Source organism: Anas acuta, chromosome 2, assembly GCF_963932015.1.
Source record: "Anas acuta chromosome 2, bAnaAcu1.1, whole genome shotgun sequence".
NCBI classification, from domain to species: domain Eukaryota; kingdom Metazoa; phylum Chordata; class Aves; order Anseriformes; family Anatidae; genus Anas; species Anas acuta.
The window spans coordinates 80,498,456-80,523,761 of NC_088980.1; the positions used below are offsets into that span (position 1 = coordinate 80,498,456).

The 25,306-nt window shown below is 44.3% G+C and overlaps 1 protein-coding gene and 1 long non-coding RNA gene across 4 annotated transcripts; one reads left to right on the plus strand and one right to left on the minus strand.

The window, feature by feature from the left end:
* Window positions 1-1,531: 1,531 nt before the first annotated feature.
* LOC137850669 (uncharacterized) lies at window positions 1,532-10,552 on the plus strand. Of its 3 annotated transcripts, none has more exons than XR_011092727.1 (3): window positions 1,532-1,668; window positions 2,177-2,302; window positions 9,301-10,552. It is a non-coding gene; the product is annotated as an uncharacterized lncRNA (long non-coding RNA). The 3 variants fall into 3 exon arrangements; XR_011092726.1 differs by lacking the exon at window positions 9,301-10,552 and adding an exon at window positions 8,668-9,154; XR_011092725.1 differs by lacking the exon at window positions 9,301-10,552 and adding an exon at window positions 5,092-8,639.
* Window positions 10,553-19,694: 9,142 nt separating this feature from the next.
* FOXQ1 (forkhead box Q1) lies at window positions 19,695-22,686 on the minus strand. Its single transcript, XM_068670940.1, has one exon. It carries the CDS (start codon window positions 21,697-21,699, stop codon window positions 20,467-20,469), a length of 1,233 nt encoding a protein of 410 aa, XP_068527041.1. The 5' UTR covers window positions 21,700-22,686; the 3' UTR covers window positions 19,695-20,466.
* Between the last annotated feature and the right edge of the window lie 2,620 nt (window positions 22,687-25,306).

Here is a 25,306-nt window from a genome sequence, read left to right on the forward strand (position 1 = left end):
GACATTCAATAAAAGTGCAGAGTTAGAAAGAGATGTCCTCAATAAAAGACTTAATTGAAAGCAGCCCTGATGGTCAAAATGGTATCGAGAGGAAGGAACTACAGTGACACTCAGGTTTGACTTTGTTTCCTCTGACACTGATTTCCTGAATGGCTTTGAGCAACGCACTTAATTTCTTCAGGGCTCCATTTCCTACCCATAAAATAGGTTTAATAAGATTGCTTGTCATTTATTTTCCATCTTACCTATTTGGACTATGAGTGCCCTGCACAGAGCCTTCCTTAACTAGCTGTCACTACTCATTCGGTTGGTTGTTTAAGGTGCTACCTTTACACCATCAGAAACCAAGCAATATTTCTGTCCTCTTCTGCTACCCTGTGGCTTTATTATCAAGTGCAGGAAGCGCAGGAGCAGGTGGTACGTAACACTCTTCTTCCTAGACCTGCAAAAGAGCCCCTGTCAGAGCTCACTTATGAGGCTCAATTAAGAACTCCTTTACCCCTCTCATCCCCCGTGTTTTCTCACTGAAAGAAAATCACTGGTTTCACAGTTTTTTCCCTTCCATAGTTTCTCAATAAAAATATACCCTTGAAAGATTGGCCCGATTCATATTCTAATCTGGAAACTTTCCACTAATGTCAATGGCTTTGGAATGAGTACTAGAAACAAGAAAGAACCTACTCCCCAAAATAATTTTTAACTTCTAAAATTGTAATAACCATAAAAAAGCCATAGTTACAGGGAGTGACATTTCTATGGCTTTGTGCTCTTCTTAAATTCAATATTCAAACTCAATCTTAACTTTGGCTCCTCTTTCATCTTGAAAGTACAGCATAGCCTGAGCACATAATATTCCTAATATGTCTTCTTGCCCATTTGTGCCATAAGGATAACATCAGAAATCTCACGTTACAAATTCACTTGCAGATTTTGACCCATTTATGTAAGAAAGACTCTGTGTGTGCCTGGGGAAATTTCAGGGCAGAAAAGTCATGAGGGTTTTGTTTCAGAGATGCTGAAAAATCACAGGGATTTTCATAACTTTTCTGTTTCCGTCAAAGGTATAGAAAATTAAGAAACTCTTGCTGAAATACTGGGAAATGTATGATTACTTGAACTTATGAGATTCCTATTTTTCTGTCTTTTTGTCATTGCTTCATGCTCTTTCCCTCTTCCTGTGCTTGCCTGGAACAAAGCTAGGAACTATCCAGGATCACTGTGGTGATCACTGGGTATTGCAAGGAATTCATGTACATACAGAAGAATTACATAGTATAGCAAAAGCCATTTCCATAGCTGATACCCATTAGAACCCTTTTAATTATTCCTGTTTCAGAACGGTGCATGAAAGACACTATGACATTGAAAACTACACTATGGCCAAAGGAAAGAGCATCAATTCCAAACCACGTTTGTATAAACGAGGGAAACTACCTAAACGACCAACATCTGACTGCTGTATTGAAGAGATTGGCCTGAGGGAACATAAAGCTAGGAGGGGTGGATACAAAGGGCTCAGGAGACTAAGCAGCACAGCTCTTTCCAATGCACTGCTGATTAAGGCAGCTAGAAGAGTGAGGGTTTTGGGACCTGTAGGTTTTCTCTGGTTTGCAAGCAGAGGGGTTGCTATAGTCCTTGTGTGAGGCATTTAGTACTATCAAGTGGCGGGTAAATAGATGCTGTATGAGTTGTAGTCATTTCCACTGGGTAATCCACAAATAGTGAAAGGAAAGGAATCGCCTTCTGTAGCGGGAAATGATGCGTTGGATGTCTGAGCTTGGCTGCTGTTTAGATTTGGCAGTGCATAGGCTAGTTCTTGGAAGCAGTAGAGTTAAAGTGGAGCGATTCTTTTTCAGTGTACTGCTGTTTAAATGTAGTTAAAGCAGAGGGTGTGGGTAAGGCAAGCTGCAATCTTATATGTAAGCCTCTGAGGGATTTAGTGCAGCAGAGGAGGAGAAAGTGTCATGACTGTACAGTCCAAAAGGCTGAGATAAGAGGGGCTGTTGGTGATCTCATACTGTTTTTTAAGGGCACAGAAATAGTCCTCAGACTGTTTCTCCTGTTGTCCAGGGTACTAGAACAGTTGCTTAAGCCAAACAGAAAGCCAGGCAGGTGCCAGAGGGAAAGTGTAGATGAGCAAAGGGTCCTCATGGAGTTGTTCTATATCTGTTGGCAGTGAACCAGGGCTTTGAGAAAGAAGAAACAGAAGATAAAGGCAAAATGAAAACAAAGCAGGGGAGGAGCATTTCTAGACCAAAGAAGGCTGAACTAGGTTTGAAAGGGCAATGATGAGAATCCACAGGTAAGTGAGTATCCTGCCACCAGTGGAGGGGAGAATGGGGAGATATTAGAAGGCCTGTAGAGAAATAGGACTGAGACTAACATTGTGGTGAGCTGAGAATTTGGGATATCTCTAGCCCTGAGAAAAGGACAATAAAAAAGAGTTCAAAGTCTTAGATCACAGCCAAGGCTATGATATAACAAGTCCCACAAAGACCTGGCTGATAGATCGCGTGACTGCTACGTCAGAATAACATCTCTTGGAAGAGAGACAGGAAAAGAGCAGGAAAGAATTGCTCTGGATGCCAAGAATACACATACTGTCTACAGAGTAAAATGATGAACAGCAAGTTATTGAATGCTTCTGGGTAGTAAAAGAAAAGATACAGAAGTCTCCTGGAGGTCACATAATAGAGTGTAGGAGGTAAAGCAGAATCTTGTTTTGAGTAGCTACCAGGAAGATTTAAAAGGCAGGCCATGGAGGAATTTCAATAAAATATGAGGACAAAATTAATCAAAATCTTGGAATGTGCTGAGAATGCTTAACTGTGTAAGAATGTGGAGAAAGCTGTAAAAAGATGCAATTATATTTCTGGCTGTTATTGCTTGGAGGAACTGACAAAGCATCTGAAATGCTGAGGTAGTTTATGTGAAGAGGGTGACATAGTGTTTTGAAAAGGGTACTGGTAGAGTACCTGACCTCTGAGGATAGGACAATAGACTTGAAAAAAGAAACCTTCAACAGAGTAGGTGGACTGTTCTGAGATCTAGTGTCTAAATCAAAGAAGGCAATGGAAGAGTTAACTCATTTGGTCCCTATCTTCTGTGATCATTTTCAGTTCTGAGTCTCTCAATTTCCTTCTTATGTTCCCAGTTCTGTGTACAACTGCATGATTTATCTTTTTGAGGTTTTTAGCATTTCCCATATAAATAAGATACAAGCATTAAAGGTAAAACAAAGAACTGTACAAATAACCTTCACAGATGCATTCTGTTACTTAGAAAGGGGGGAAAAAAGGTAAGGCAGCATTTCCTCGTGCTTACAAGCCCACCCTGAATAATTAATTTCGTTCTGCTTCACACTGTCAGCCCTCTAAAGTGACTACAAAAGATCTTCCAGTCTGTCGCTGCTGGTGTGCTCTGTGGGAGTGGAGAACAGGAGTATCCAGGTGTGTCCTGGTGTTATCTTAAAAGGTACCTGCAGGCTGCAGTGTTGCCTTGATTATCTGCACACCTCTACAAACACGTTGCTTGTTTTTTCTTATTGGGTGTGCCAATTCAGCAAGGAGTTCAGCAAATGGTTAAATTAAAACTAAGTAGACTAGCAGTTACACACTTCAGTTGGTGTTTTTCAAGCTAATGGGGGAAGAAGAGCAATGTGTTTTGTTTTGTTTTCTTGCCAGATATAATAGTGTGTTTGCTACTATGATAAAGGCTTAAAAGTCACAAGGTGTGTAAAGGCTGGTGACATTTCTATTGGAAAGCAAACCCCTTTTGGCTTAAATTCTTTTCCTACGAGCATCTAAAAAATTCTTTTGATTGAAAAGGTGTTCATTTTTGTCTAGGAATGCTGGAGAAATGATATCAAATTCTCTAATACTTTGATTTGTCAGGATATATAGTGCCTAAAGAACAGAATGAGGGCCAAGTGTCTTCTACGGGAATAGGTCCTCCTTTTGTAAGGGTGAATAGTGGAAAAGACTGAGCCTCCTGGTCTGTGTGGAAAATGGTTAACACGTCCAGAGATGGTTGCTGAAGAACAAAAAAGATTGAGTATCCCAGCAAAAAGCAATTTGATGGATTAGTCTTTTGGGAAGTGGGAAGAAAGGAAAGTCATTTTAAGTGATGGGTTGGTGTGGGTTTTTGTTCTCCTCATGATCTTCGATGGCAGTGTGACTCTGCCTGGTGAGAGTACTGCCTTTGCTGGGTCAGATTTAGAAATCACGGCATCAGAAGATGGGGCACCTTCAGTGGATTATGATATCTAGATGATAGATATCTAGAAGGCAGCTGAACAAGACAAAATGATTCTTCACTAGTATATTTTGTCCCCTATTACTGCTGTCATGATGAATTTGCCAGCTGAAAACTGGTTCCTTCTGTGAGGCTACAGATAATTTGTGTCTGGAAAGACTGTGGAAGTGTATGTTGAAGTAATGTGCCTGCAGGCCTTAGATGAGGCCAGGTTTAGGGTTTATGACATATATTGAGGGATTGTGGGCTAACAGAATTTATGAAGCTGGATGGACCAAGAATGCTCTCTCAGTCCTGAGTGACATTGCGGCTTGACTGTCAGACCTGGGGATGCAGGTGTAGATGTGGCAACAAAATCAGGGGGTCCAGAAACCCCACCATGGTCTGCTAGGCAGATGCATAGGTATCTGCCTAGCAGGCATGCCCTACTCAGTTGTGGTGAGACCTCTCAGAATGGGGCTATAAAACTTTATTTTTCTGGGATGGAACAAACCACCTGGATTCTATCAGCTTTATCAAATATCCTTTAGGTTATTAGAAAAACAATTAAAAGGTGTCCCCTTTCCACCTTATGGTATTCAAGGTTCTATTGATTTCTGATTATGAGGTGAATTTTCTCACTCTCTTTCCCTGTGAAAGATGTTAACTCTAGGCTTAGGATAACTGCTACAGAGCAGTGCTTCAGATGTGAGATCTTTGAACCATATCCTGCAGATTGCTCCCTGCCAAATCAATTTGGACTAGTTTTTCTTTTTTTTTTGTCCTGGAGTCTTGTGTTTTCCAGGTCAATTTGTAAAATTGTATATTCCACAATGCTATTTTTCTTCCTGGCCATAGCACATGTCTTCTCCAGAGCCCTTAACATGTGTGAAGGAAGGAAAAAATCATCACCTGCAAGCTTACAGATGAACTGTCTCCCTAGGCTATATGTTCTTATTCAAAGGGGCTTCCTGGTGGATGCAAATACAGTTAAGAGCTGTATTTGCATGTTGCAGATGTTAACTTTCTGTTAAAACAATACAACCAGTCATGTGTTTTGCATTTGTCTTGACATAAAAGTGCACAGGGATAGATATATTCACCTACATCTGAACAGTTCCAGGCACAGTCTACAGCCCCTTCCGTGACTGGTTGCATAGGTCAGTGTCTCCAGACCTAAAATACTTAGAAAACATCTGAACCCATATTTGGGAATCTGGATTGATGGCCAACAACTTTTTGGAAGGATGTAAAGCAAATGCGACTGCCACCAAAACAGGTGCCAGTTTTGAGTTCTCAGCTCTGACAGGGATAAATGCCTGTTTTTATTTCCTCTACAGTCCTCTGCATCTCATTGTCTTGATCCACAAACTCTGAAAGGAAACTCTGCAACATGGAAAATACTGAATGTCTGATCCAAAGCACACTGAAATACACAAAAATCACTATGATGGGCTTTGGATCAGGTCCTGAGTAAACTAATTCTTGGATCGTCACCTCTGGTCATAATAGCCCTTTGTTCTGCCTTTTTAATGACTAATGATTGTTATAAAAAGCCTTATGTAATTTCTGGCATGGTTAGACATCATATATGAGAGGTGTATAATCTTAGAAATGCTCTAGCTAGTTTCTTGGGTTGTGTAACAAATAATTATGGAATCTTGCTGAGCCTCACTTTATTATTATACAGCTCCAGGCTCTTACCCCCAGTGGCTTTACAAGCTTGTTAATATTTAAGCTATCTTGTAGCTTGGGTAAATTGTAATGACTTTTTTGTTACTGAAGCTAATATTAAACAAAAGAAGTTGTTGGGGGAAAGGGGAAAAGGTATGATGGATGTTATATTCTCCTGAAGGTGCTTTTCCTTGCTTTAATAGCTTTTGGCTGATTCACAAGTACAAATGAAATAGGAATCTCTTCCAAAGCCTTCCTTCTGTGCCTCTCTGGATAAGCAGAAAGACAGCCTTGCTCTTCACAGCGGATAGGGTAATGGTGGGCATGCAGGCTTGCCCTGAAGAATAATTTCGTACAAAATCCAAGTGACTTAGAGATGTTTTTTGGTGAATAAGACTAAAATCTAGCCAAAACCTATTAAAATCAGGAAGTCTTCTGACTACAGAAAGTAGCCAGGCCTGCAGAAATGGCCAAAATAATTCAGCCACTCTTTGTTATAAAACAAGGTGGACAAGATAGCTCTTGTTCCTGCTGCCTCTGTCCAGTCCTGTTATGCCATGAAAACTTTCTCTGCCTGCTCCAATTAAAAAAAAATAAATCCAGTTACTTAAGATATCTATAGCTGCTATTTAGGGTCAGAAGAACAGATCTGTGGTTTAATTAATATCCAATTTGTGTATAATTAGATTTGGTCTTCGACTGGGCTGGTGCTTCCGCTGCCTGCTCAGGTGGTAGACAAGGCTTCAGGAATGGTATATGCAACTATAGATGTCCCCGGTGTGGTGGTGGGTTGGATGATTGCCTATAGGGTTTTCAAGCATGACTAACTTCATCTGGCTTCCACAAGCTTTTAGTCTTCAAAGGGAACTCACATGGTGTGTTGCAAGATCTATAAAATCTCATGTAGTATAAAGATGAAGGGACAGAGCCACACACCTAGTACTGATGGCATACGTAGGTCCAAGATGACCTGCCAAAGCTGGGTGGGGTGTGCCTGGATTTTTCATGTAGAGCAGCTCAAACTTTAAAGGAAAAAAAAAGCAGCAGCAGGTGGGGCTCTGAAACAGCAATTACCACAGGAGAGAGGCTTTGATTTTTCTAATGAAAACTGAAGGTCTGTAGTTAGTTGTAGCTGGAAAAACAAAAAACAAACAAATGAAAACAATAGCACCAAGTAAATATTATTTATTGATGGCTATTAATGCATCATATGTACTTGGATTGTATGGATCCATGGTATACCCAGCTCTCAAATGTGGTTCCAGGCCTCCCAACCCCATGCAGTTGCCACCACTTCTGCATCTCAAATATTTACTATGGCACATCTTTACTATGTGCCATAGTAAAGGTAGAGTTTCACAAATATGGTCAAGATAAGGAATGAGTGTACTGTGACTCTTCAAGGGATGCCTCAGAAAGGGAATGTGATAGAGGTCTCTTGTGAGAGGAGAAAAGTGCTTAGAAAAATGGTTGCTAATTTCTCTCAGCTGACACCTGTTTATCCTGAGCTTTGTTACGTGGCACATTCAGTGTGATGAAGCAGAAGATGCTTCATTATAAGACAAGACTACCTGTGGATTTGAACTGAAAAAAATGGTATGGGCTCAAAGTGGTGGGATATTCCTGAAGGAAAAGTTCTTCAAGGGCTAGGGAACACAAGGGTCCTGTTTTGACTTATGGTTATTGTAAGCTTCATGTAGGCTTAGGAAATGCTTTGGGAATGTTAACCTGCTGTTGTGCGTTCTTTAACCTAAGGAGCATAGCTGCCTCAGATGGGAGTCTGGCCTAAATAGACCTTTGCTTTGATATAGGGTAGGTCTTTAAAATTGGATGTCTGAAGGGATTTGGTAATTGCATGGATTCCTATGAAAAGATGTACAACTCTTCTCAACAACTCTTCTCACAATCCAGTTTGTTTCCTGTAGTGTTTTTTACCAGTTATAGATCTCTATGATGGATTCACTTAGGTCAGAAATAAACTTGGGCTTTAAGTAAAATGTGTGAGCTGCATGGCATACAGTGGAGTTCTCTTGGACAGAGCAGCTGGGGAAGAGGTTGCCTACCTGACATGGTGTGCTGGTGGTATCTGACAAGCTACCTGCCCTGCTGGGGTTTTTCCACATCATTTGTGGGCACAGGAAGAGACAGCATTGCCTCCTAGGTTAAAATGAAATCTATGGGGTGACGAACAGTGTGGTCACCTCCACCATCCTCAGTGCAGGTACACGCTGCTGTACAGAAAGGAGACTCACTCCTTTCTTTCTCATGTCAGAGGGCTGGATTCCCTCCTCTTTGTAGCCTGTGGGCCCTTCTCTGGTTGCACAGCAAGAAACTGGATCTCTAATACTTTTTTCATGCAAAATTTTTCACGGCACAATTTACATCAGTGAAACAGTACTTGCAGGTTTAAGTTTTTATTTATTTTTTTGTCTATGGGCCCTGTGTTCATAGTTCAGATGTGACCAAGCGTAACCTACCCTTCTCTATAATAGCATACAGGTTTTTACCAAGATAAACTATTTAAGTTATTTAAGTGAATTGGAATACATGTTTGTGCAGCCAGAAATGAAGTGCAGTCATTTTTGTCATGTTAATGTAAATGGCAACTTGCCAAATAATTGAAACTTCTATTTGTAAAACAGTATGGATGTATTTTTCAAATCATGTGTTGAATGCCTTGATGTGAACTCTATTGAAATTATGTTTATTAAATGGCAGACCTAAGAATTATTTTTCATATTTTTCCCATATACTTTGCAGGAAGGTGGTAAATAAAACTGCTACTGAAGAGAACAAAATGTCAGACATTGGCATACATGCCACTGCTTTTCAAGTCTCTCTGAATAAAAACACTTTTGAGTTGTTGTTGATTTGTTGATATCTATATTTTGATACCTCAAAAGCTCTTTGAGACATGAATGATTTCAAATAGGATAGTTTTTCCTAATGGAAAGTTATCTTTTGGCTTTGTCCTCACTATATTCTTGTTCAATAAATATATGTAAATCCTATGTAAATACTATCAAATAATTATGTACAGTCTTTAGAACAGAGTAGAAAGAGCCTTATACAAAAAAGACCACCAGTCAAACTTCTCTACCAGTCTGTACATGTAAACATCTTGGAGCTCAGGTCGGTTTCCAACCTGATATGGATGGTTATCATATATCAATGGAACTTGAACAGTAGTTAAGTTTACATGATAGAAAATGATAACATATCTATATCAGTGGGGCAGAAGGGAGCCCTCGGGGTGGTGTGCTCAGAGCTGCAGAGTGATAAGTGTTTAAACTGGAAACTTACAAACCTGTTGACTTGTGACTGTGCTGTCAGAGCTGCAGCATTACCTTCAGGGGATTCTGTTATTCCCTCTGTTATTCCCTTCTTTCTCAGGATCCTTCCAGTTGCTGCTGTAGATGACAGCTGATCATCCCAAGAGGCAGCAGTGGTTAGTAGGACTTGGGCAAAGCTACTATGCCTTCAGACAGCCTCTGGAGATCAGCTCTGGTAAGAGGAGAACGAATCACTCTAGATGTCAGGGTTGGCTGCAGAGTCTGGGCCCTCATACATGAGGGAGCAGCTTTCCTCTATTGTGGTACAGGATGTGGAGCCATTATCCACAGCTTTCTAACTACTGCCTATTGTGAACCACCCTGGTGGATAAGAGTGTTTTAAAGCTTTAGTGTTTTTTATGCCCATCTAGAATATTTGAGGGAGGCCTGGTCTGGCAGATCTTTTGGCATCCAAGTGTTGCTCTTTGCTTTCATTTCCCACTAGTTTCCTTCTGTTATCAGTAAAGATGGCATTGCAGAGATTTTGGGTGTTATCGTGTGACATCCTTGAAGTGACACTTTTCCTGCCTGTCAGGGGCAGAACCTTATGCAGTTTGTGAGCTTTTAATGCAAGAAAGCAGGCACACTTTTTTTCTTCAACCTATTTGTTACATGCCTTGGAAAAACTGGATGTGGCCTTGCTTGTGGTAAACTCAGCACCCTGAAATCATATTGGCCCCTCACAGTTTCTTGTTGTGGCCTTAAAGTTCTTTGTAATCAACTTAAGATACAGGAAAAAAAACAACACACAAATGTTATGTAAGTAATCAACATTTTCAGCATCTTAAGATTTCAAATATGGGTCTTACATAGGAGAGCTTAAAGAAACAAGGCAGCAAGAGATGAAAACATGGAGCAATTTATCAGATTAAAATGACTTATTTTTTTGGCTTTATGCCAAAGTGAGCCTCTTGCTCAAAACAAAGTTTCATGTCAGTATTCGAGCCTTCTAATTTGAACATTCATTTGGCCTTTTAATAATGCAGGGGACAAAAAAATACCCCCATCATGACTCCGGTTGCTCAATTTGGCTGGGGTTTCCCATTAGCTTCTTTCCCAGACTATTTATAGAATAGCAATTAAGATTAATGTATAGCTGCTCACATTTAGTTCCTGGCTCTACTGGGTTTTGAGCCACTCCCAACAAGACCTGAATGACTGAGGTATTTAGTGTCCATGAGAACTCCTGCTGAAATCAGCTGTAGCTATCTATCATGTAGATGTGTGTACCTTTAAATGTTTATCTTTTTTTGTATCATTAACTTTTTTCTGCTATGGCATGAAATTGTAAAGCTGGAGCTAGATAGGCAACATACTTCCCAGTTAATATATGGAAATATAATTTTTCAAAAGTTGTCTATTCATGTTAATGAATAGGAAATCTTTCAAATAAAAATAAAAGAATTCATCATTACTCGCATCTACTCCTACTAGTCCTTTTTAGGGTGTATGTTATTGATACAATTCAAGTGTCTTATACCAGCTATGAAACAGTAAAGTACAATGATCTATTTGTGATGTTCTTGACTTCCAGCTTTTAAGGGTTGTGTATATGGTCTGAGAAGTAATTGGTATCAGTACAAACTGTGTGCATTGAACAAGCATGGTCCAAGAGCAGTATATACCATTTTGAGGAATGGACATTATTAACAAGTTTATGGATATCAAGTCCTCCTTTTAGTATCATAAATATCAGCAGTGCTCCTGTGCTGTGCTTTGCATAGTGCTGGCTGATTGATCTGGGCTATGAGGACAGTCTCCATTTGTAGGATGCTGCTCATAGGCCTTGCATCAGAGACGGATGGGTCGTGCTTATGAGAGCAACTAGCCAAAATAAATTGAGCAGTGTTCAATCCTGTTTTGCAAGCAGTTTAATAAGAGTGAATGTGAGGGTGGGGGTACAGTTTTGCCAGACCTCATCAGGTCAGGGAGACCTATAGGCACCAGTGTGCTAAGTCAGGCTTCTTTTCCTGGTGAGGAAGAGCAGAACTGTGCTAAAGGGAAGGATCCCATGGCTCAGATTACTATCTGAGCTAGACTTGACTCTAGGTGCATGTGACTGTTCAGAAATTGCAAAACATCATTTCTAAAAGGATACTGTGACAGATTGTGCGTGATATCATAAGGAGCTTACCTTTTGATTTGTGTCCCCTATATTAGAACAAATTGTGGTAAAGTAATGACTGCATGTATCACTAATATAGCTAGCTACAAGAAGTACCCCCAAATGAAAAAAATACAGCTTAATTTGTAACACGTTTCTATATATACAGGTATTAAGCTGGCAGAAAAAATGACTTTAGCTTGTTTTCCTATGTACCTCCATATTTACAACCCTACAATCTAAATGCTGGAACATCTTTTCTTTTCATTTTTTCCTCACTTGAAATAAACCACCTGAGCTGAGGTTGAGTCCGGGCCCTGCAAACAATATTCTTTTTAGTTGCACAAGGTTGATTCCTTCCCACAACTTGTTATTGGATGATTCAGGAATCCTATAGAAAGACAAATAGTTTGATCCTGTAATTTAAGCAGCATGTTTTAGTGGTATATGCACGTAAAATATGGATGTCTGAGCACAATAGTCCTATTTTTATTTTTGAATAATTAAGTTTAAGGTGTGTGTACTGGTTTTGGCTGGGATAGAGTTAATTTTCCTCCTAGTAGCTGGTACAATACTGTGTTTTGGGTTTAAGATGAGAATACTGCTGATAAAACATTGTTTTAATTGCTGCAGAGCAGTGCTTACACTAAATGAAGGACTTTTCAGCTTCTCACACTGCACTGCAAGGAGGAGGCTGGGGCTGCACAAGAAGCTAAGAGGGGACACAGCCGGAACAGCTGACCCAGAACGTACCATATGGTGTGCTCAGTTAAAAAAAAAAAAATATATATATATATATAAAAAAAATGGGAAATTTGTTGTTGGTCTTGGGGGTTGTTGTGGTGAGCAATTGCCTTGTGCAGCACTCAAATATTTTTCCCCTTTTTTCCTTATTAAACACTTTTTTTTTTTCTTATTAAACTGTCTTGATATCAACTGAGTTCTTGCACTTTTATCACTTCTAATTCTCTCCACCATCCTGCTGGGAGGAGAGGGAATGAACAGGTGGCTGTGTGGTACTCATTTGTCTTCATATTAAACTGCAGATTTTTTTTAAATGCAGTGCTATGTGAAATTATTTTAGTTACAATTGCTGATACCACACTGACTTGAAAATAAAAAGTCATGTGTTGTACCTCAGAACTAGATAAGCTTCAAAATCTGTTAATTGGTGCAAGCACTACCCCTAGAATTATTTATCCTGTGCTCTTCTCTGCCAGACCAGCTTACTTGTCCAACTAACAGGCTCTCGGCACTGTTCCAGTGTCTCACAAAACAATGTCAACTGATTGATTTCTGGCTGTTTCAGAAAGTTTTCCAGTCTGAGGAGTCATCTCCACCCTGTAGGAAAACCCAGCATAATTCCCCAACGTTTAAATCAAACTATGCAAATAGCTGTCTTTCACTTCTTAAGCTAGTTACAGGACTTCTTGGTCTTCGGGGAATTATGTACAGCTTGTATCTAATTCCAATGGTACTGATGCAAGCATTAATTTGAAACAATTCAAGTAGCCTTACTGCTCCTTGCTCTGGTGGGCTGGCTAGAGAGAAAGAAATAAGGTAACATGCTGATCTTGTCAAGTCAACTGGTCAGGTTTCAACCTGTTGTCTGTGGAGACAGAAGTGATAACATGGAGGTAATTCTCCCTTGTAGTAAGTCACTGCGAGCAGTATGATGTGGGGGAAACTTTTACAGCAAAGGGAAAAACCAATCTATGATTTTCCTTTTGAATAGGAAAATTCAAATCTGATTGCTCTGGTGGAGCTCTGACAATTGTTTCACTTTCTTGTCTATACAAGACCCAGAGGTTGCCCATGCTTTCCTGGGACTGGCACTAATAGTGACATATGCTTATTTTGGTTTGACTGAAGTGTCTGCAGAGACTTTGTCTCAGCCTGGGTGTGCTAGCTGGGTTAGGAGCTCTGACCCAGAAGTTCATACGCTTGCTTTTTCTTCCCCATTCAGAGGTGGTGTCTGCAAGACTTGGGCCAATTGTCTTAGCAAAGGATGCTGGCATCAAGAGTCTAGTGCCTATATACGCCAAGTTCAGTCTTTCTGTGCTCTGTGTTTTGTAGACTAGACCTAAGGGATAAAGTGCCTTTGCTTCCTCAGGAATGGCCTTGGAAAAGGACAAGATAAGGGAGCAGAGGGAGGTGAAAGGGGAAGGACATTCCTCTGAACAAGACTGCTGAAATACTACACTGAAGGTTTTTTTTTTTTTTTTTTAGTTGCTACTGCTGATATGGTTGGGTAATTGGAGTCTGTGTACTCTGTCCTGTGTTAGTCTGGCTGCTTGGGAAGATAACTTTTGTCCTTCTTTAACCTGCTGCTTCTGGAACTGGGGGGCGTGGGAAGAACCTGACATGACTCCAGGTATTATGACACAGAAAGCTATGCCTTCGCTGTGTCTTCTGATTAGTCAGAAAGAGATGATACTATAGAGAAGTTCAGAGAAAAAACAGAAATGACTAGGGGGCTTCCTGGACTGACTTATGAGGAAAAGGCAAGAAAGCTGCTGTGCATCTGTACAGTTCTGCTAAGTGATTAATGGGGAATGTGATGATAACATACAACTAATTGAGGCTTGTATATGCCAAAGAGAGGAATTAGTTCTGTGTTGTGTGAGGAGGATGAGTAATGAACACATGCTACTGTCCTGAAGATGGCTGTATGATGTACCCAGAACAGCAGTTGTTTGATGGTGAAAGAGAATTGCATGATATACTTGGTTTAGGAATACCAAACAGTACTAAAAATCTGTTATGACATGGTGATGCAAATTAACTTTTCTCACAAAGAAAACCATTTCATCCCCTCATAGCTTGAGATACTGGATACTGTCTTGCTCCTAAGTTATTAAAAATAAACTGGAAAAAAAGTGAATCAGGTAATTCTAGAAGTCTATTATGCCTCTATTTTCATAGATACCTGTTAGAAATCTGGAGAAAACATTTTCTTTAATAAGAGAACACAATTTTTAACAGCAAATGTTGTGGAAGGAATTGAAATAAACATTTGGTCATACATCTGTTTTGAAAGGCCATAGGTAACTTCTGATATCTTACAAAAAAAAAAGGAAATAAACGTTTTCAAAGCCTTGAAGTAAGACTGTTGCAACTTCTATTTAAAGTACGGAAGTTACTCTGGCTAGTTGTAACAGCTACTGATAAAAATACAAGATTAGGAGATCAGACGCCCGGGTTTCTGCTGAAACTTTAAGGTCTCTAGATCAACTTGGGAAAATTCTGTAAAATGAATGTCACAGAAATCTTGCTTAAGAAATTTCTATCCAGTGCAGTAGCCTGGGATACTTCATGGAGTCGCAGAATACCAGTAGTTAAGGGCAGCTTGGGTCTGGCATGATATTGATTAACATTGCTTCTACACAGCAGACTAAATCCTTTAGTAGTAATAAGGGTAACAAGCAAAACGCTACTTAGGAATGGTTACAAGTTGTTTATCAGATGCTATTGGAGGATTACTCCAATGCCAAAATACTGCCTTTAACTATAGTTCAAACACAGCTAAAATAAACCTACTGTACCCTAAACCAGATAAATTATACTTGTAAAAAAAAAAAAAAAAAAAAGAACCCTTACATACCGCTTATAAATGTACTCAATAAATAGCCATGATCAGGAAACAACTACAGTGGAATTTGGAAAATGAGGTGTCAACCTATTTTTCTTTTGTGTACTTTTGTATCTAATGGTCCTTGATTCATTTTTATCTAATAGTGCCATGTACTCTCTTGAAGACATCATACTCAAGAGGAGAATTGCACTCTTCCAGCTTGAATATTCTCTGCTCTCCTATTAAGGAGAGGAAAGAACCCGCAGAAGCATTGCTTTTCCTCATAGCAAAGGAGGCTATTAGTATGCCATTCTGCTTGAAAGAGCTCAGAAATTTTGAAACATGTCATAACAAAGAAAACAATACCATGGTGCAAGAGCACAAATATTATGACAGTGTGTACTCTCAGTCCTTCCTTATACACACCCCCTCTGGCTCTGGAAAAGAGGACAAAGGCCTAGTCCATCCACATGTATGGAGGTTAAACTTCCTGAAGGCAATAACAATGTTTAGCTCCTATGCAAGGCTGGAGACTATGTAAATTACTAGTTTTTGAAACTGGCAATCTATCTAACTTAAATAATGATGCATTAACGTTGGCTTGAATGTCTAGGAAAGGCCAGGCTCTCACTAGCCCTCTGACTGATTTTATGACAGGGTATTTGGTCTTCATAGATGTCTTTTCTGAAGTTGGTTTCAAGACTTCTGAGAGTGTCCGTGAAGTCAGGACAGTTTATTCAAGAAGAAAATATTTCCTTTCCAGAACATAAATGAAAGATGGAGCCATATTCATCCCATTATTAAAGTGCTATTGCAGTACTCAGCAAAGTTGCAACAGGATACAATCACCCTTGCCAAAATCACAGCTGTAGCGTGTTGAATTTGGCTGGAGGTGGATTTCACCTTTGGTTTTATGTCTACTTCAGACTTAAAAGGCAAAAAGCCTGCCACAATAAATGAACTCTCTTGTCTGTTATTAAACAAAACACCTCCCCCAGCTCCATGAAGAATTGTGCAAAATCTGGGCTTTGGTTGAGAAGCTCTACCCTTCCGTATGTGGACATGCTTCTTGCTTTTGTGTAGGAAGTTTCACCTTGGACTACTTATGTTGTGGTGTAAGTGATGGGGGACCTGTAAATCCAGGTCTTTTCTGCTTCTAAAACTTCCTTGTTAAGGGTCTTCTGTGCCTGATGCACCCTGCCACTAGGAATCCCCCTTTTGAAAAAGTTTGGGTCAGAAGAACTGGACAGGATCCTGAAGCAATTTGATGTCCATCTTGTATCAGTCTACTCAGTAACCAGTGTGAAATTAAGCTGGTACCAAGGCTGCGCTTCTGCTTAGAGGCTATCACCAGAGATCTGCATTGAACTGAGTCTAGCTAGTGCTGCTGTGCTGAGATGGCTCTTGAATAAAGTGGCTGCTTTGAATGGACTTCTTCCTGAATGAGGATTAGGGATACTAACAGGCAATTTATCCCATTTTATGGGTCATTGGGTGTAAAGGCGAAAGCAAGTTTCAGGCTTCATCAGATGTAGCTGGTGAATGGGGTTAGATAATCTGATAGGAAAACAACACAAAAGGCTGCCCAACTGACATCTCCTAAGTAAGGTAAAGGAATAAAACTTTTGGCCTCCACCACAAAAGAGGATACAAAGGTGTATTATTATATCTCCCTGCCGTGTGGGTTCTATGCAATATATATGAGCTGTTATTCACAGATAACTTTTGCAAGATTTTTTTTTCCAATGAGTTTGTGTTTGGCATCTGTTAATTCTTGAAGCACATGAAGTTCTCAAATCTTTCCTTTGTAATTAGGTTTAATCCATGAAGGAGGAAATTATGCAGTTCTGCTGCTCAGTAGGTTAAAATTCTAGGAGATTTAAGAAAATAGTTAGGACCAACATTATTCAAGTAGCTGGTTTTAACAGCTACCTAATTCGGGGTTTCAGGAGGAGGGGGAAACTCCCTGAAATGTTTGTTGAAAATGTTTTGGCTGTCAGATATCCTTTTTTTCCTCTTTAAAACACAGTAAGGCATTCAGGAACTGCGAGAGATGAACTTGTTATGAAACAAAGTCTCAAACGTGATATATTTGTTTGATAATACAGATCTCTTAAAAAAAATCCAGTTAAAACCGGGGCTCGGTCTGGACTGGAATTCACAGGCAGTTCTGCTCGGGCTGGGGCTTCCACTGAATGTGCACACAGACTGGGGAGTTTGGAGCTGTCAGCATGGTTTTTTTTTTGCAGAGCCTCTCACACACAGATGAAATTTTAATGCTCCCTTCCTCTTCTAGTGGGGTTTTCTGTCCCACTGACACCAGCTGTGCCTGTGCGGTGTGTAAAATCCTCTCCTGTATCCCAGACTGTACCCACCCAACCAGGTCTCACACTCTGGGTGATGCAGACCTTCATGGGGCTGGAAGAACATGGCTTAGAAGTATTGGTTTACTGCTGACATGTCAAATATCAAAAGGAGAAAGGCTTTTTCTCTGTTCTGTCATCCTGATTTATTAGACGTTAAGAAAGACAAAGTGCTCAGACATACAAACCTCGCTGTTTTGGAAAGGTCTCCGAAATGGTTAATTTGCTTGTTCCACACAAAAATGTAAAGTGTCGGTTCTCTGATTACCTGCTGCTGGAAAGTGTTTGGACAGGTGCTGCGTTTCACCAGCCGTCTGTCACAGCTGACAGCACGGATTTATGGCCGGGCACCAGCCCCGGCCTCCCGGCTCCGCTCCGGCCGGGGGTCCCCGCAGTGGGGCGCCCCCGAGGGCTGCGGGATCGGCCCGGGGCGGCAGCCGAGACCCACCCCGCTTCTTCTTCGTCCCCCCCATCCCTCTCTGTAAATTCACTTGCTTGTGAACCAACCCCTCCAGCTCCCTTGCTGAGAAACGCGGCATGGATTTAAGCAGCCTCACGAGGGAGGAGATTTGCACCAAACAGGGGAAATTCGCCCCTCGTCTTCCTTTTTAGGGCTGGGGAGAGGAAACGATACTCCCCAACTCTTTTGCCTCTCCGCTGCGGGATGCTGAGGGGGGGAAAGGGGAAGGCAAAACCCCCTGCACTGTGCCGGGACCTGCGCTTCCTGGAGCATCCAAACCCCTCAAATATCTAACAAGCTCTGTGGGCTTTTTTTTTCTTCTTCTTTTTTTTTTTTTTCTTTCCCTTTTTAACTACTTTTTACTAAAAAGGGTGCTTTTCTCAACGGAAAAAGCCGAATGCCATCCTCTTGCTACATATCGCTACTCGCGCCTGCACACATCCGATTAAATCCGCGCTTGTGGCTGTAAGACGAAATTCCCCGCTCCGCCAAGGTGCTTTTAACACATCCTGAAACCTGGCCGCTGCAGGTCGACAACACCAAAAGCTGCTAGCAGTTGCCTGCTGCCGACTCGTACGGGCTCCTATAAAGGAAGAGATGTTACAACGCCTGCTCGAGGAAAGGGTAGATTATAGAAGAGCAGATTAATATTTGCACAGAGCCTGGAAGGCAAAAATGATGTCGAAATGCTACGTGTGTGTATGTGTGCATGTGTGTGTACATAAAAACCAATTCCTTCAAGGGTTGGATTACTTAATACATTAGTCACTAATCTCTCGCAGTGTTCTGATGAATGTTATGGTCTGAGCTAAACACACCGTGAAATCTGCTTGAGCTTTATTGAAACAAGTCGGGGTTTTCGCCTGCAGATCGTTCCGTTTGAAGCTTTCCTTTCCGAGCCCACCTTTGCAATTTTGCAAAGTTTTTTTGCGGGTAGGAGAGGAGCTATGCCAGGGCTGAACCCCGGCGCTGAGGGAAGAGGAAGTGGGGAAAAAGCCCAGGGTCCAAAAAAAAGGGTTCTTAGAAAACAAGCAGCACCCGAAATCCTGTTTGTCATCGTTTGTTTCGGGGATCTATGGTTACAGAAGACTCGGGGGGAAAATAGCCCGCCGGTTTTCATCCCTTTTTATTATTATTAAAGCAAACAAACTCCAGATGACCATTTCAGAGCTTGTAAAAAAAACCAAAACAAACAAAAAAACACGAAACTAAACAAAACCCCCAACCCTGTGAGTTCGGGGACGCAGGTAACCTCTAATTCAGTACCACGGGCAGTTAAAAACCAATCCTTCCCTTTTTCCGGCTCGGTCTCTCTGAGGCTTTCCCTGCTCAAATCTGACGATACGAAACAGCCTTAACACAACACGCTTCGGGAGGAGGCAAGGTGTGAAAACTTTTTTTTTTTTTTTTTTTTTTTTATTACCGGCAAATACTCCCATAGAGCTCGGGCTGCTGCGTTTTCGCCCCCTGTAGAATGACAGGTTGGCTCCGCCAGCAGCGGTCGTGCTAACGACCTTCCTGCAGCGGGTTTGCTTTGCACCGAGAGATGACAACAAGACTGCCTTTCGCCTGCTGTCCTTCGTGAAACAATAATTATAATAATGATAAAAACCGGCAGGCAGATGCGCTGGACTTCCGCACGCTGCAAGCCTCCCCCGGTTCGGGCAGCCAGCCCTTGTTTTTTTCGCAGGGCTGAAGAGTAGCGGGGCAAGGCGATTTGATGCCAGGAATTTAAGGACTTCCAAAGCTGGAGGCAGTCCCTGAGCCGGGGGGAGAAGCTCCCTCAGCTCCTGCGGTCCAAATAGCGCGGGGGTCCCGCACGGGTGCCCCCCGCAGCCTCCCTCCCCAGCACAGACATCGTGCGCTTCTCCTTAGCGCAGGCTTTACCTGGGGGAGGCTTTTATTAGGGGAGAGGAGGGAAAAAAGAAGAAGGAACATCGTGGCCGAGCATCAGTAAAATGCACACGCACATCTATTATATACAAACACGAAAATAAAATACGAAAAACATCACTCTTTCCAGTAGCAGGGGTCGTGGCCTTAAGTGCAGGGCGCCAGCCAGCAGGAGTGCCAACGCCTGGCGTTTCCCTGTCCCCCCCTTCCCCCGAGCAATAATTAATTAATTAAAAAAGCCGCACTCTCCTCGTGTGAAAAAAAAAAAAAATAAACACTACTTTTATAAATAATTTAATGTCCTCCCTTCCCACGAAATGCTAGTTGCCGGACAGGAGAAAAGGCTTCTTTTGGCACAGTGATGCTTTGCAGTACAGACCCTACGGCTCCGCAGCAGCCCCCCCCACCCCCCTTTTCCCACCCTCCCACCACCCCTTCCCCGCCTTCCCGAGTGCACAGCGCGACCCCCGGCTGCCGCCACCGCGGGGACAGCCCCTGCTGTCACCGAAGGCGTCGGTGGCGGGAGGTGCGGGGATTAAAAAAAAAAAAAAGGGGGGTCCGGAGGAGAAGGCGAGGGAATGGCTGAAGTCAAGTAGTCTCGACGAACAGTAAGAAGCACTTGAGGATCATGGCTACGTCCGAAACGGCACGTTTGGGGCCGGTTTTGGGTTGGGTTGACGCGAACCCGCTGTCATTTCTCTAAGGCACAGTCACCGAAGGCTTTCGCTTGGAGGCTTTGGGCGCTTCTGGGGCTAAAGTGCGGGATCCAGAGCCTCCTCCTCGCCCCCTTCCCCGCCTCCCCTCGCGGGGCAGACGGAGGGGGGGGGGCTCCATTAAGCCAGGGGGGTCTCCACGGCGTACGGCTGGAAGGGGGCCGAGCCCCCGGCGGCCGGCTGCACCCGGAGGGGGGCGTAGAGCGGGGACCCCGTCTGCGGCCCCCCCCGGCCCCCTTTGTGGAGGCCGGGGGGGAAGAGCGGCTCCGGCGGCCGCTCCCCCGACGGCTCCCCGCGGGGCAGCGCCTGCCGCCCGCCGGGCAGCAGCAGCGGCGGCGGCTCGGGCAGCCCGTAGGCGCAGAGCTGCAGGAGACCCCCCCCGTAGAGGGCGGCGGGGGGATGCTGCGCGGCCCCCGGGTAGGGCAGCAGCGGGTAGGGACCGGCCAGCAGGTGCGGCGGGGGCGCGGGGGGCGCCGGCCACACGAGGCGGCCGTGGGGCTGCGGGGGAGGCTGCGGGGGGGCGCGGGGCGCCGGCGGCCTCCGGAGGAGGCTCTCGATGGCGAAGGAGCTGGAGAACTTGGCGGCGCCGCCCGCTGTCGCCGCCTCCTTCTTAGCGCCGGGGCCCGGCGCGCAGTTGCAGGGCGAGGAGGCGCAGCAGCACCGCGGGGAGCCGCCGGGGGACGCGGAGCCCGCTCCGGTCGCCTCCCCCGGTGCTGGCGGCGGCGGCGGCGGCGGCGGCGGTGGCGGCGGGGCGGCGACGGGGCGGGCGGGCGGCGGGGCGGCGCGGCTCAGGCGCTTGCGGCGCCGTCGGAAGACGCCGTCGGCGAAGGTGTACTCGCTGCTGGGGTTGAGCATCCAGTAGTTGTCCTTGCCCCAGGGCCGCGCCGGGTCGCGCAGCACCTTGACGAAGCAGTCGTTGAGCGAGAGGTTGTGGCGCACCGAGTTGCGCCAGCCCGTGTAGGCGCCGCGGAAGAAGGGGAAGCGGCTCATCAGGTAGTCGTTGATCTCGGCCAGGGTCAGGCGGCCCCCGGCCGAGTCCCGGATGGCCATGGCGATCAGCGCGATGTAGGAGTAGGGCGGCTTGGGGCGCCGCGTGTAGGGCTTCCCCTTGGCGCTCTCGGGCGGCGGCGGCGGCGGGGGTGGCGGCGGCGGGGGCTGCTGCGGGGCCGGGGGGGGCTGCTGCGGGGGGCGCCCCGTCCTCCCGGCCCCGCCGCCGGGGCTGTTGGCGGCGCAGTCGCCGTCGGAGCCCAGCTCGCTGTCTGCCGGCGCCGGGGAGAGGGAGCCGCTGCCTTCCTGGTCGCTGCCGGCGCTCAGCTTGTCCTCGTAGTGCTGCGAGAACACCTCCAGCTTCATGGCGCCCCGCCGATCGGCCGAGGGGGCGACCCCCGCCCCTCGGCGCGGCCCCGACGGCGAGGCCGGGGGGGAGGCGGCGGGGCCGGGCGAGGCCGGAGGGGGCGGCTCTGGCCCCGCACCGCCTTGGACAGCTCCGCGGAGACCGGACGGGCACCGGGGCTCCGCGCCCCGGCCAGCTAAGCGGGCACAGGCAGCGACACCGGGATTAGCACCGGGGTGTTTCCGAAGGCTTCCCCCTCCGCGTCCTCGTCACCCTGCGAGGCTGCCGCTCGCTCTCCGTCCCCCTTGTCGCTTACGCGGCTTGCTCCATGGGGCCGGAGGAGAGCGGGTCCCCGCGTAGGGCCGGCTGCCGGGGCTCCTCTCCGCGCCCCCCCGAGCCCGGTGGTCCTCGGGGCGCTGCCGCCGGTCCCGTCGGGCGCTCCCCGGTGGCGGGGCGATGCTCCGGAGGGCCGCCGGGGTCACTCGCTCCGCTCTCTCCGGCTTCCCCCTCGCCGCTGCGGGTCCCCGTCAGCGCCGGGCAGCCGGGCCGGCTCCTCGCTGCGGCGCGGGGAGCAGCCGGGTTATTAGGGTTATTAGTGTTATTGTCATTATCTCTCTCTTCCCCTGTGGTTCTGTGTCTCTCCACCACTTTCAGACCAGCCCATTATAACGCCGGCGAGAGGCGGAGCTAGGACAAAGATCTGAAAGGGTGGTGGGTGGAGAAGCAAGGTAGCAAAGGTGGGTACGCACTAATAAGCCGTATCAGAGCCGTAATTAGCCGAGATGACAGCGAGGTCTTGTTGGAAAGTTACTTTACGAAACTTGTTTGCATTTTCCCTTGCCAGGTTCCTCCCCTTCCCGGGCATTTCGAACGAAGCGGCCGCTCGGCGTGACTCCGCATCGCCGGGCCCGCCTCCCAGGTGTAAAATGCGGAGCGACTTATAGGTGGCAGAGCAGAACCTGGTACGCGCCGTGATTTATTTTAATAGCGCTGCATAGAGCAACAAGTTGTAATGTGACAGCTCAACAACCTGTTGGAAAATAACACGCTGCTCTGCAGCTGGGAATTCCTCATGATTTATGTAGCCCGACAAAGTCGTTTCAGTCCTGGCCCCTCTTTCCTTCTGTCGTAAGCACGCCCTGTATAGGGGTAAGATGTGAACAGGTAGGCAATGCTGTGCGCTTTTGCTGCGGGAGAGAAGTAGTCAAAACCTTAACCTCAGTTTTAGGTATGCTACTGTGCATATAGTAGCGTTGCTTGATCTCTTCTGGATGTTTGTAATGTTGTAACTGTTGCTCTCCAATAAAATCTTTATTTATTTATTTATTTTTAATGTGATTTGCTGTAATATGTATATATATATTTAACATTGTGGCTCTATAAATTTTCCGTAATGCCTGGCACAAAAGTGTTCTGTAATTTCATCTAGATACTTTTCTTGCTAGAAAAAGTGACCATGACTTTTTTGCTTAATTGTAGCTTTGCACTTGCCAGGGTCTTAGGCTCCTTCAGCAGTCAGAAGTTCGATCCTCCTTGTCTGTTGGACAGAACAGCCCAATGAAGAGAGCAAGACAGCAGTAACTTCTCTGTAAACTCAGTTCAGTCCTGCCCTGCTCTTCATTCAAAGTCAGTTGCAAAACCCCATTTGACTTCCTACAGCAGTAGTGCTAGTATCTACAAAACTATAACAAAACAATAATATCAGCAGAAATCTAGTGTGATGCTTACATTTTATTTCTCATATGTATACTTTGAATTTTGTGTCCTAGAGTAAGTGTTAGATTGCTCCATATTTTCCCAAAGCAGTTTTTCTAAATCAGACTTTGTTTTAGAATAAATGCTTAAAATTGCAGAGTCACTCTACCTAGGAACGTGCTCCTGCGGTCTGGCTGTCAAGGTGTGTTGGGGAGGAACTTAAAAGAAGTCAAATTTGAAAGGCTAACAGAAGAAAAAAACAGTCCTACTTTTCTTTCCCCATCTCTCTTGAATAGAATATATACATTCCCATACACACCTGCAAAGTGTTTCTAAGCTTTGACAGTTTTTTTTTTCAGTTTGTGTGGGTCTTAAATACTGAACAATGAGAGGTCCTTCTGTCCATTTGGTTGTACTCTAACTTTAATAATGGATTTGATGTCTTCCTGTTCCCACTAAAGCTGTACTAGTTCAGAAAAATGGGTAATTGAATGACAAAAATAAGAGGAGGGAGACCTCTCTTGGTTTCTTGTTGTTGTCTCCCTGTAATGTAAACAGATCTTTCACTGCATTAGCTGTAGGTGCCAATGTTTGTGTTTAAGGGTATGGGAAAAAGCCATCATTCCTTCCAAAACTTGTATTTTCTAAGATGATGCCAATGGCGAGGGTAGGTTTTTCCTCTTCCTGCTTTTGTTGTAAATAGCAGTGAAGTAGCGATGATTTGCTAGCTTACCTTTGATGTTTATTTTATTACCGTTCCACTATTTGTGTGGAAAATGTACACATTGTCTCTTATCTTTATTCAAAGAACTTAAAAAGTCATTCAAATGCTGTAGGTAAACACGTCAGACATAACAGAAGCTTTTCACAGCCATACTTCAAGATGAGGAGCGGATAGCAAAGCTGGTTTTGCAAGATTTAAGAAGGGACAGAAGCTTGTGTTCAAAATAATACAATTAAAGATAGCTATTAATGGCTATTAATGGAGGAGAGTACCTTTCTAAGATCAGTGTTGATTCTTGTGTGGGCTCAAGGCCTCTGTGCTGCCTCTCAGCATGTCCCTGTATAAACTGACCCTGAAATCTATGGTGTCTCTTACCCGACAAAACAGATGAAGGTGCTTATGTGAGATCTGTGCTGGGTTTAAATAGAGCCTTCCTGGTCCAAGTCGGAGTGGAGTCAAGCCCATTGCTATTGCTGCCCATGAAAGAACGGGTGTAGTTTTTAAGAAGTGGTGAAATAGTACAACTCCTCCTGTCTCTCACCACTGAGAGTATATGTAACCTCAAGTCTTTTCCTGCTATAGTTTTTTAAAAGGCACAGTATCGCCTTCAGGTTTATAAAGATTAACACAATCATCGGAAAAACTGATTCTGTTAAGTAAACTTCACATCAAAAGCGCTTTGATGTGCTGTATTATAGCAAAGCCAAACACTCCACCCCCATCACCCCAAGAAAAACCTCCAAAAACTTCTCGTGAAGCAATGTAAAAAAAATCTAGATTCTTTGTTCTAAAATGAAATGTCTCTTCCTCTCTAGCGCAGCAGAGTAGGATTTTTTTGATGTATGACCCCCTCTTTTCCTACCCAGAACAGTACCTAGTCAAAGACAAAGAGGAGAAATGTGAATGGTTGCTTGCAAATCACACGGCCAACTTTGCTTCCCATGTTCAGTAGTATTCCACTCCTGTACTTCACAAACAGCAAGAGTATGCCAATGTGTGTTTGAGGGTAGGGCAGTTTGCTCAGCCTTAGAGTTCTAAAAATATTCATTACTACATGCAGCAAAACACTACACAGTCTGGTGGTTGTGGGCATGTTTTTGGTTGATCCAGTTGTGTTGCCTTCATGGTGTTCTAAGCCATGATTTTGCTTTATGCTTCAGTGAAAATTATGCAAAAGTGTGTTGCTCTATGGGCTTGCTTTTTTTATT

Bases quoted from the DNA above. Each gene is read 5' to 3' on its own strand.
- FOXQ1 (XM_068670940.1), bottom strand. From the start codon at position 21,699: ATGAAGCTGGAGGTGTTCTCGCAGCACTACGAGGACAAGCTGAGCGCC.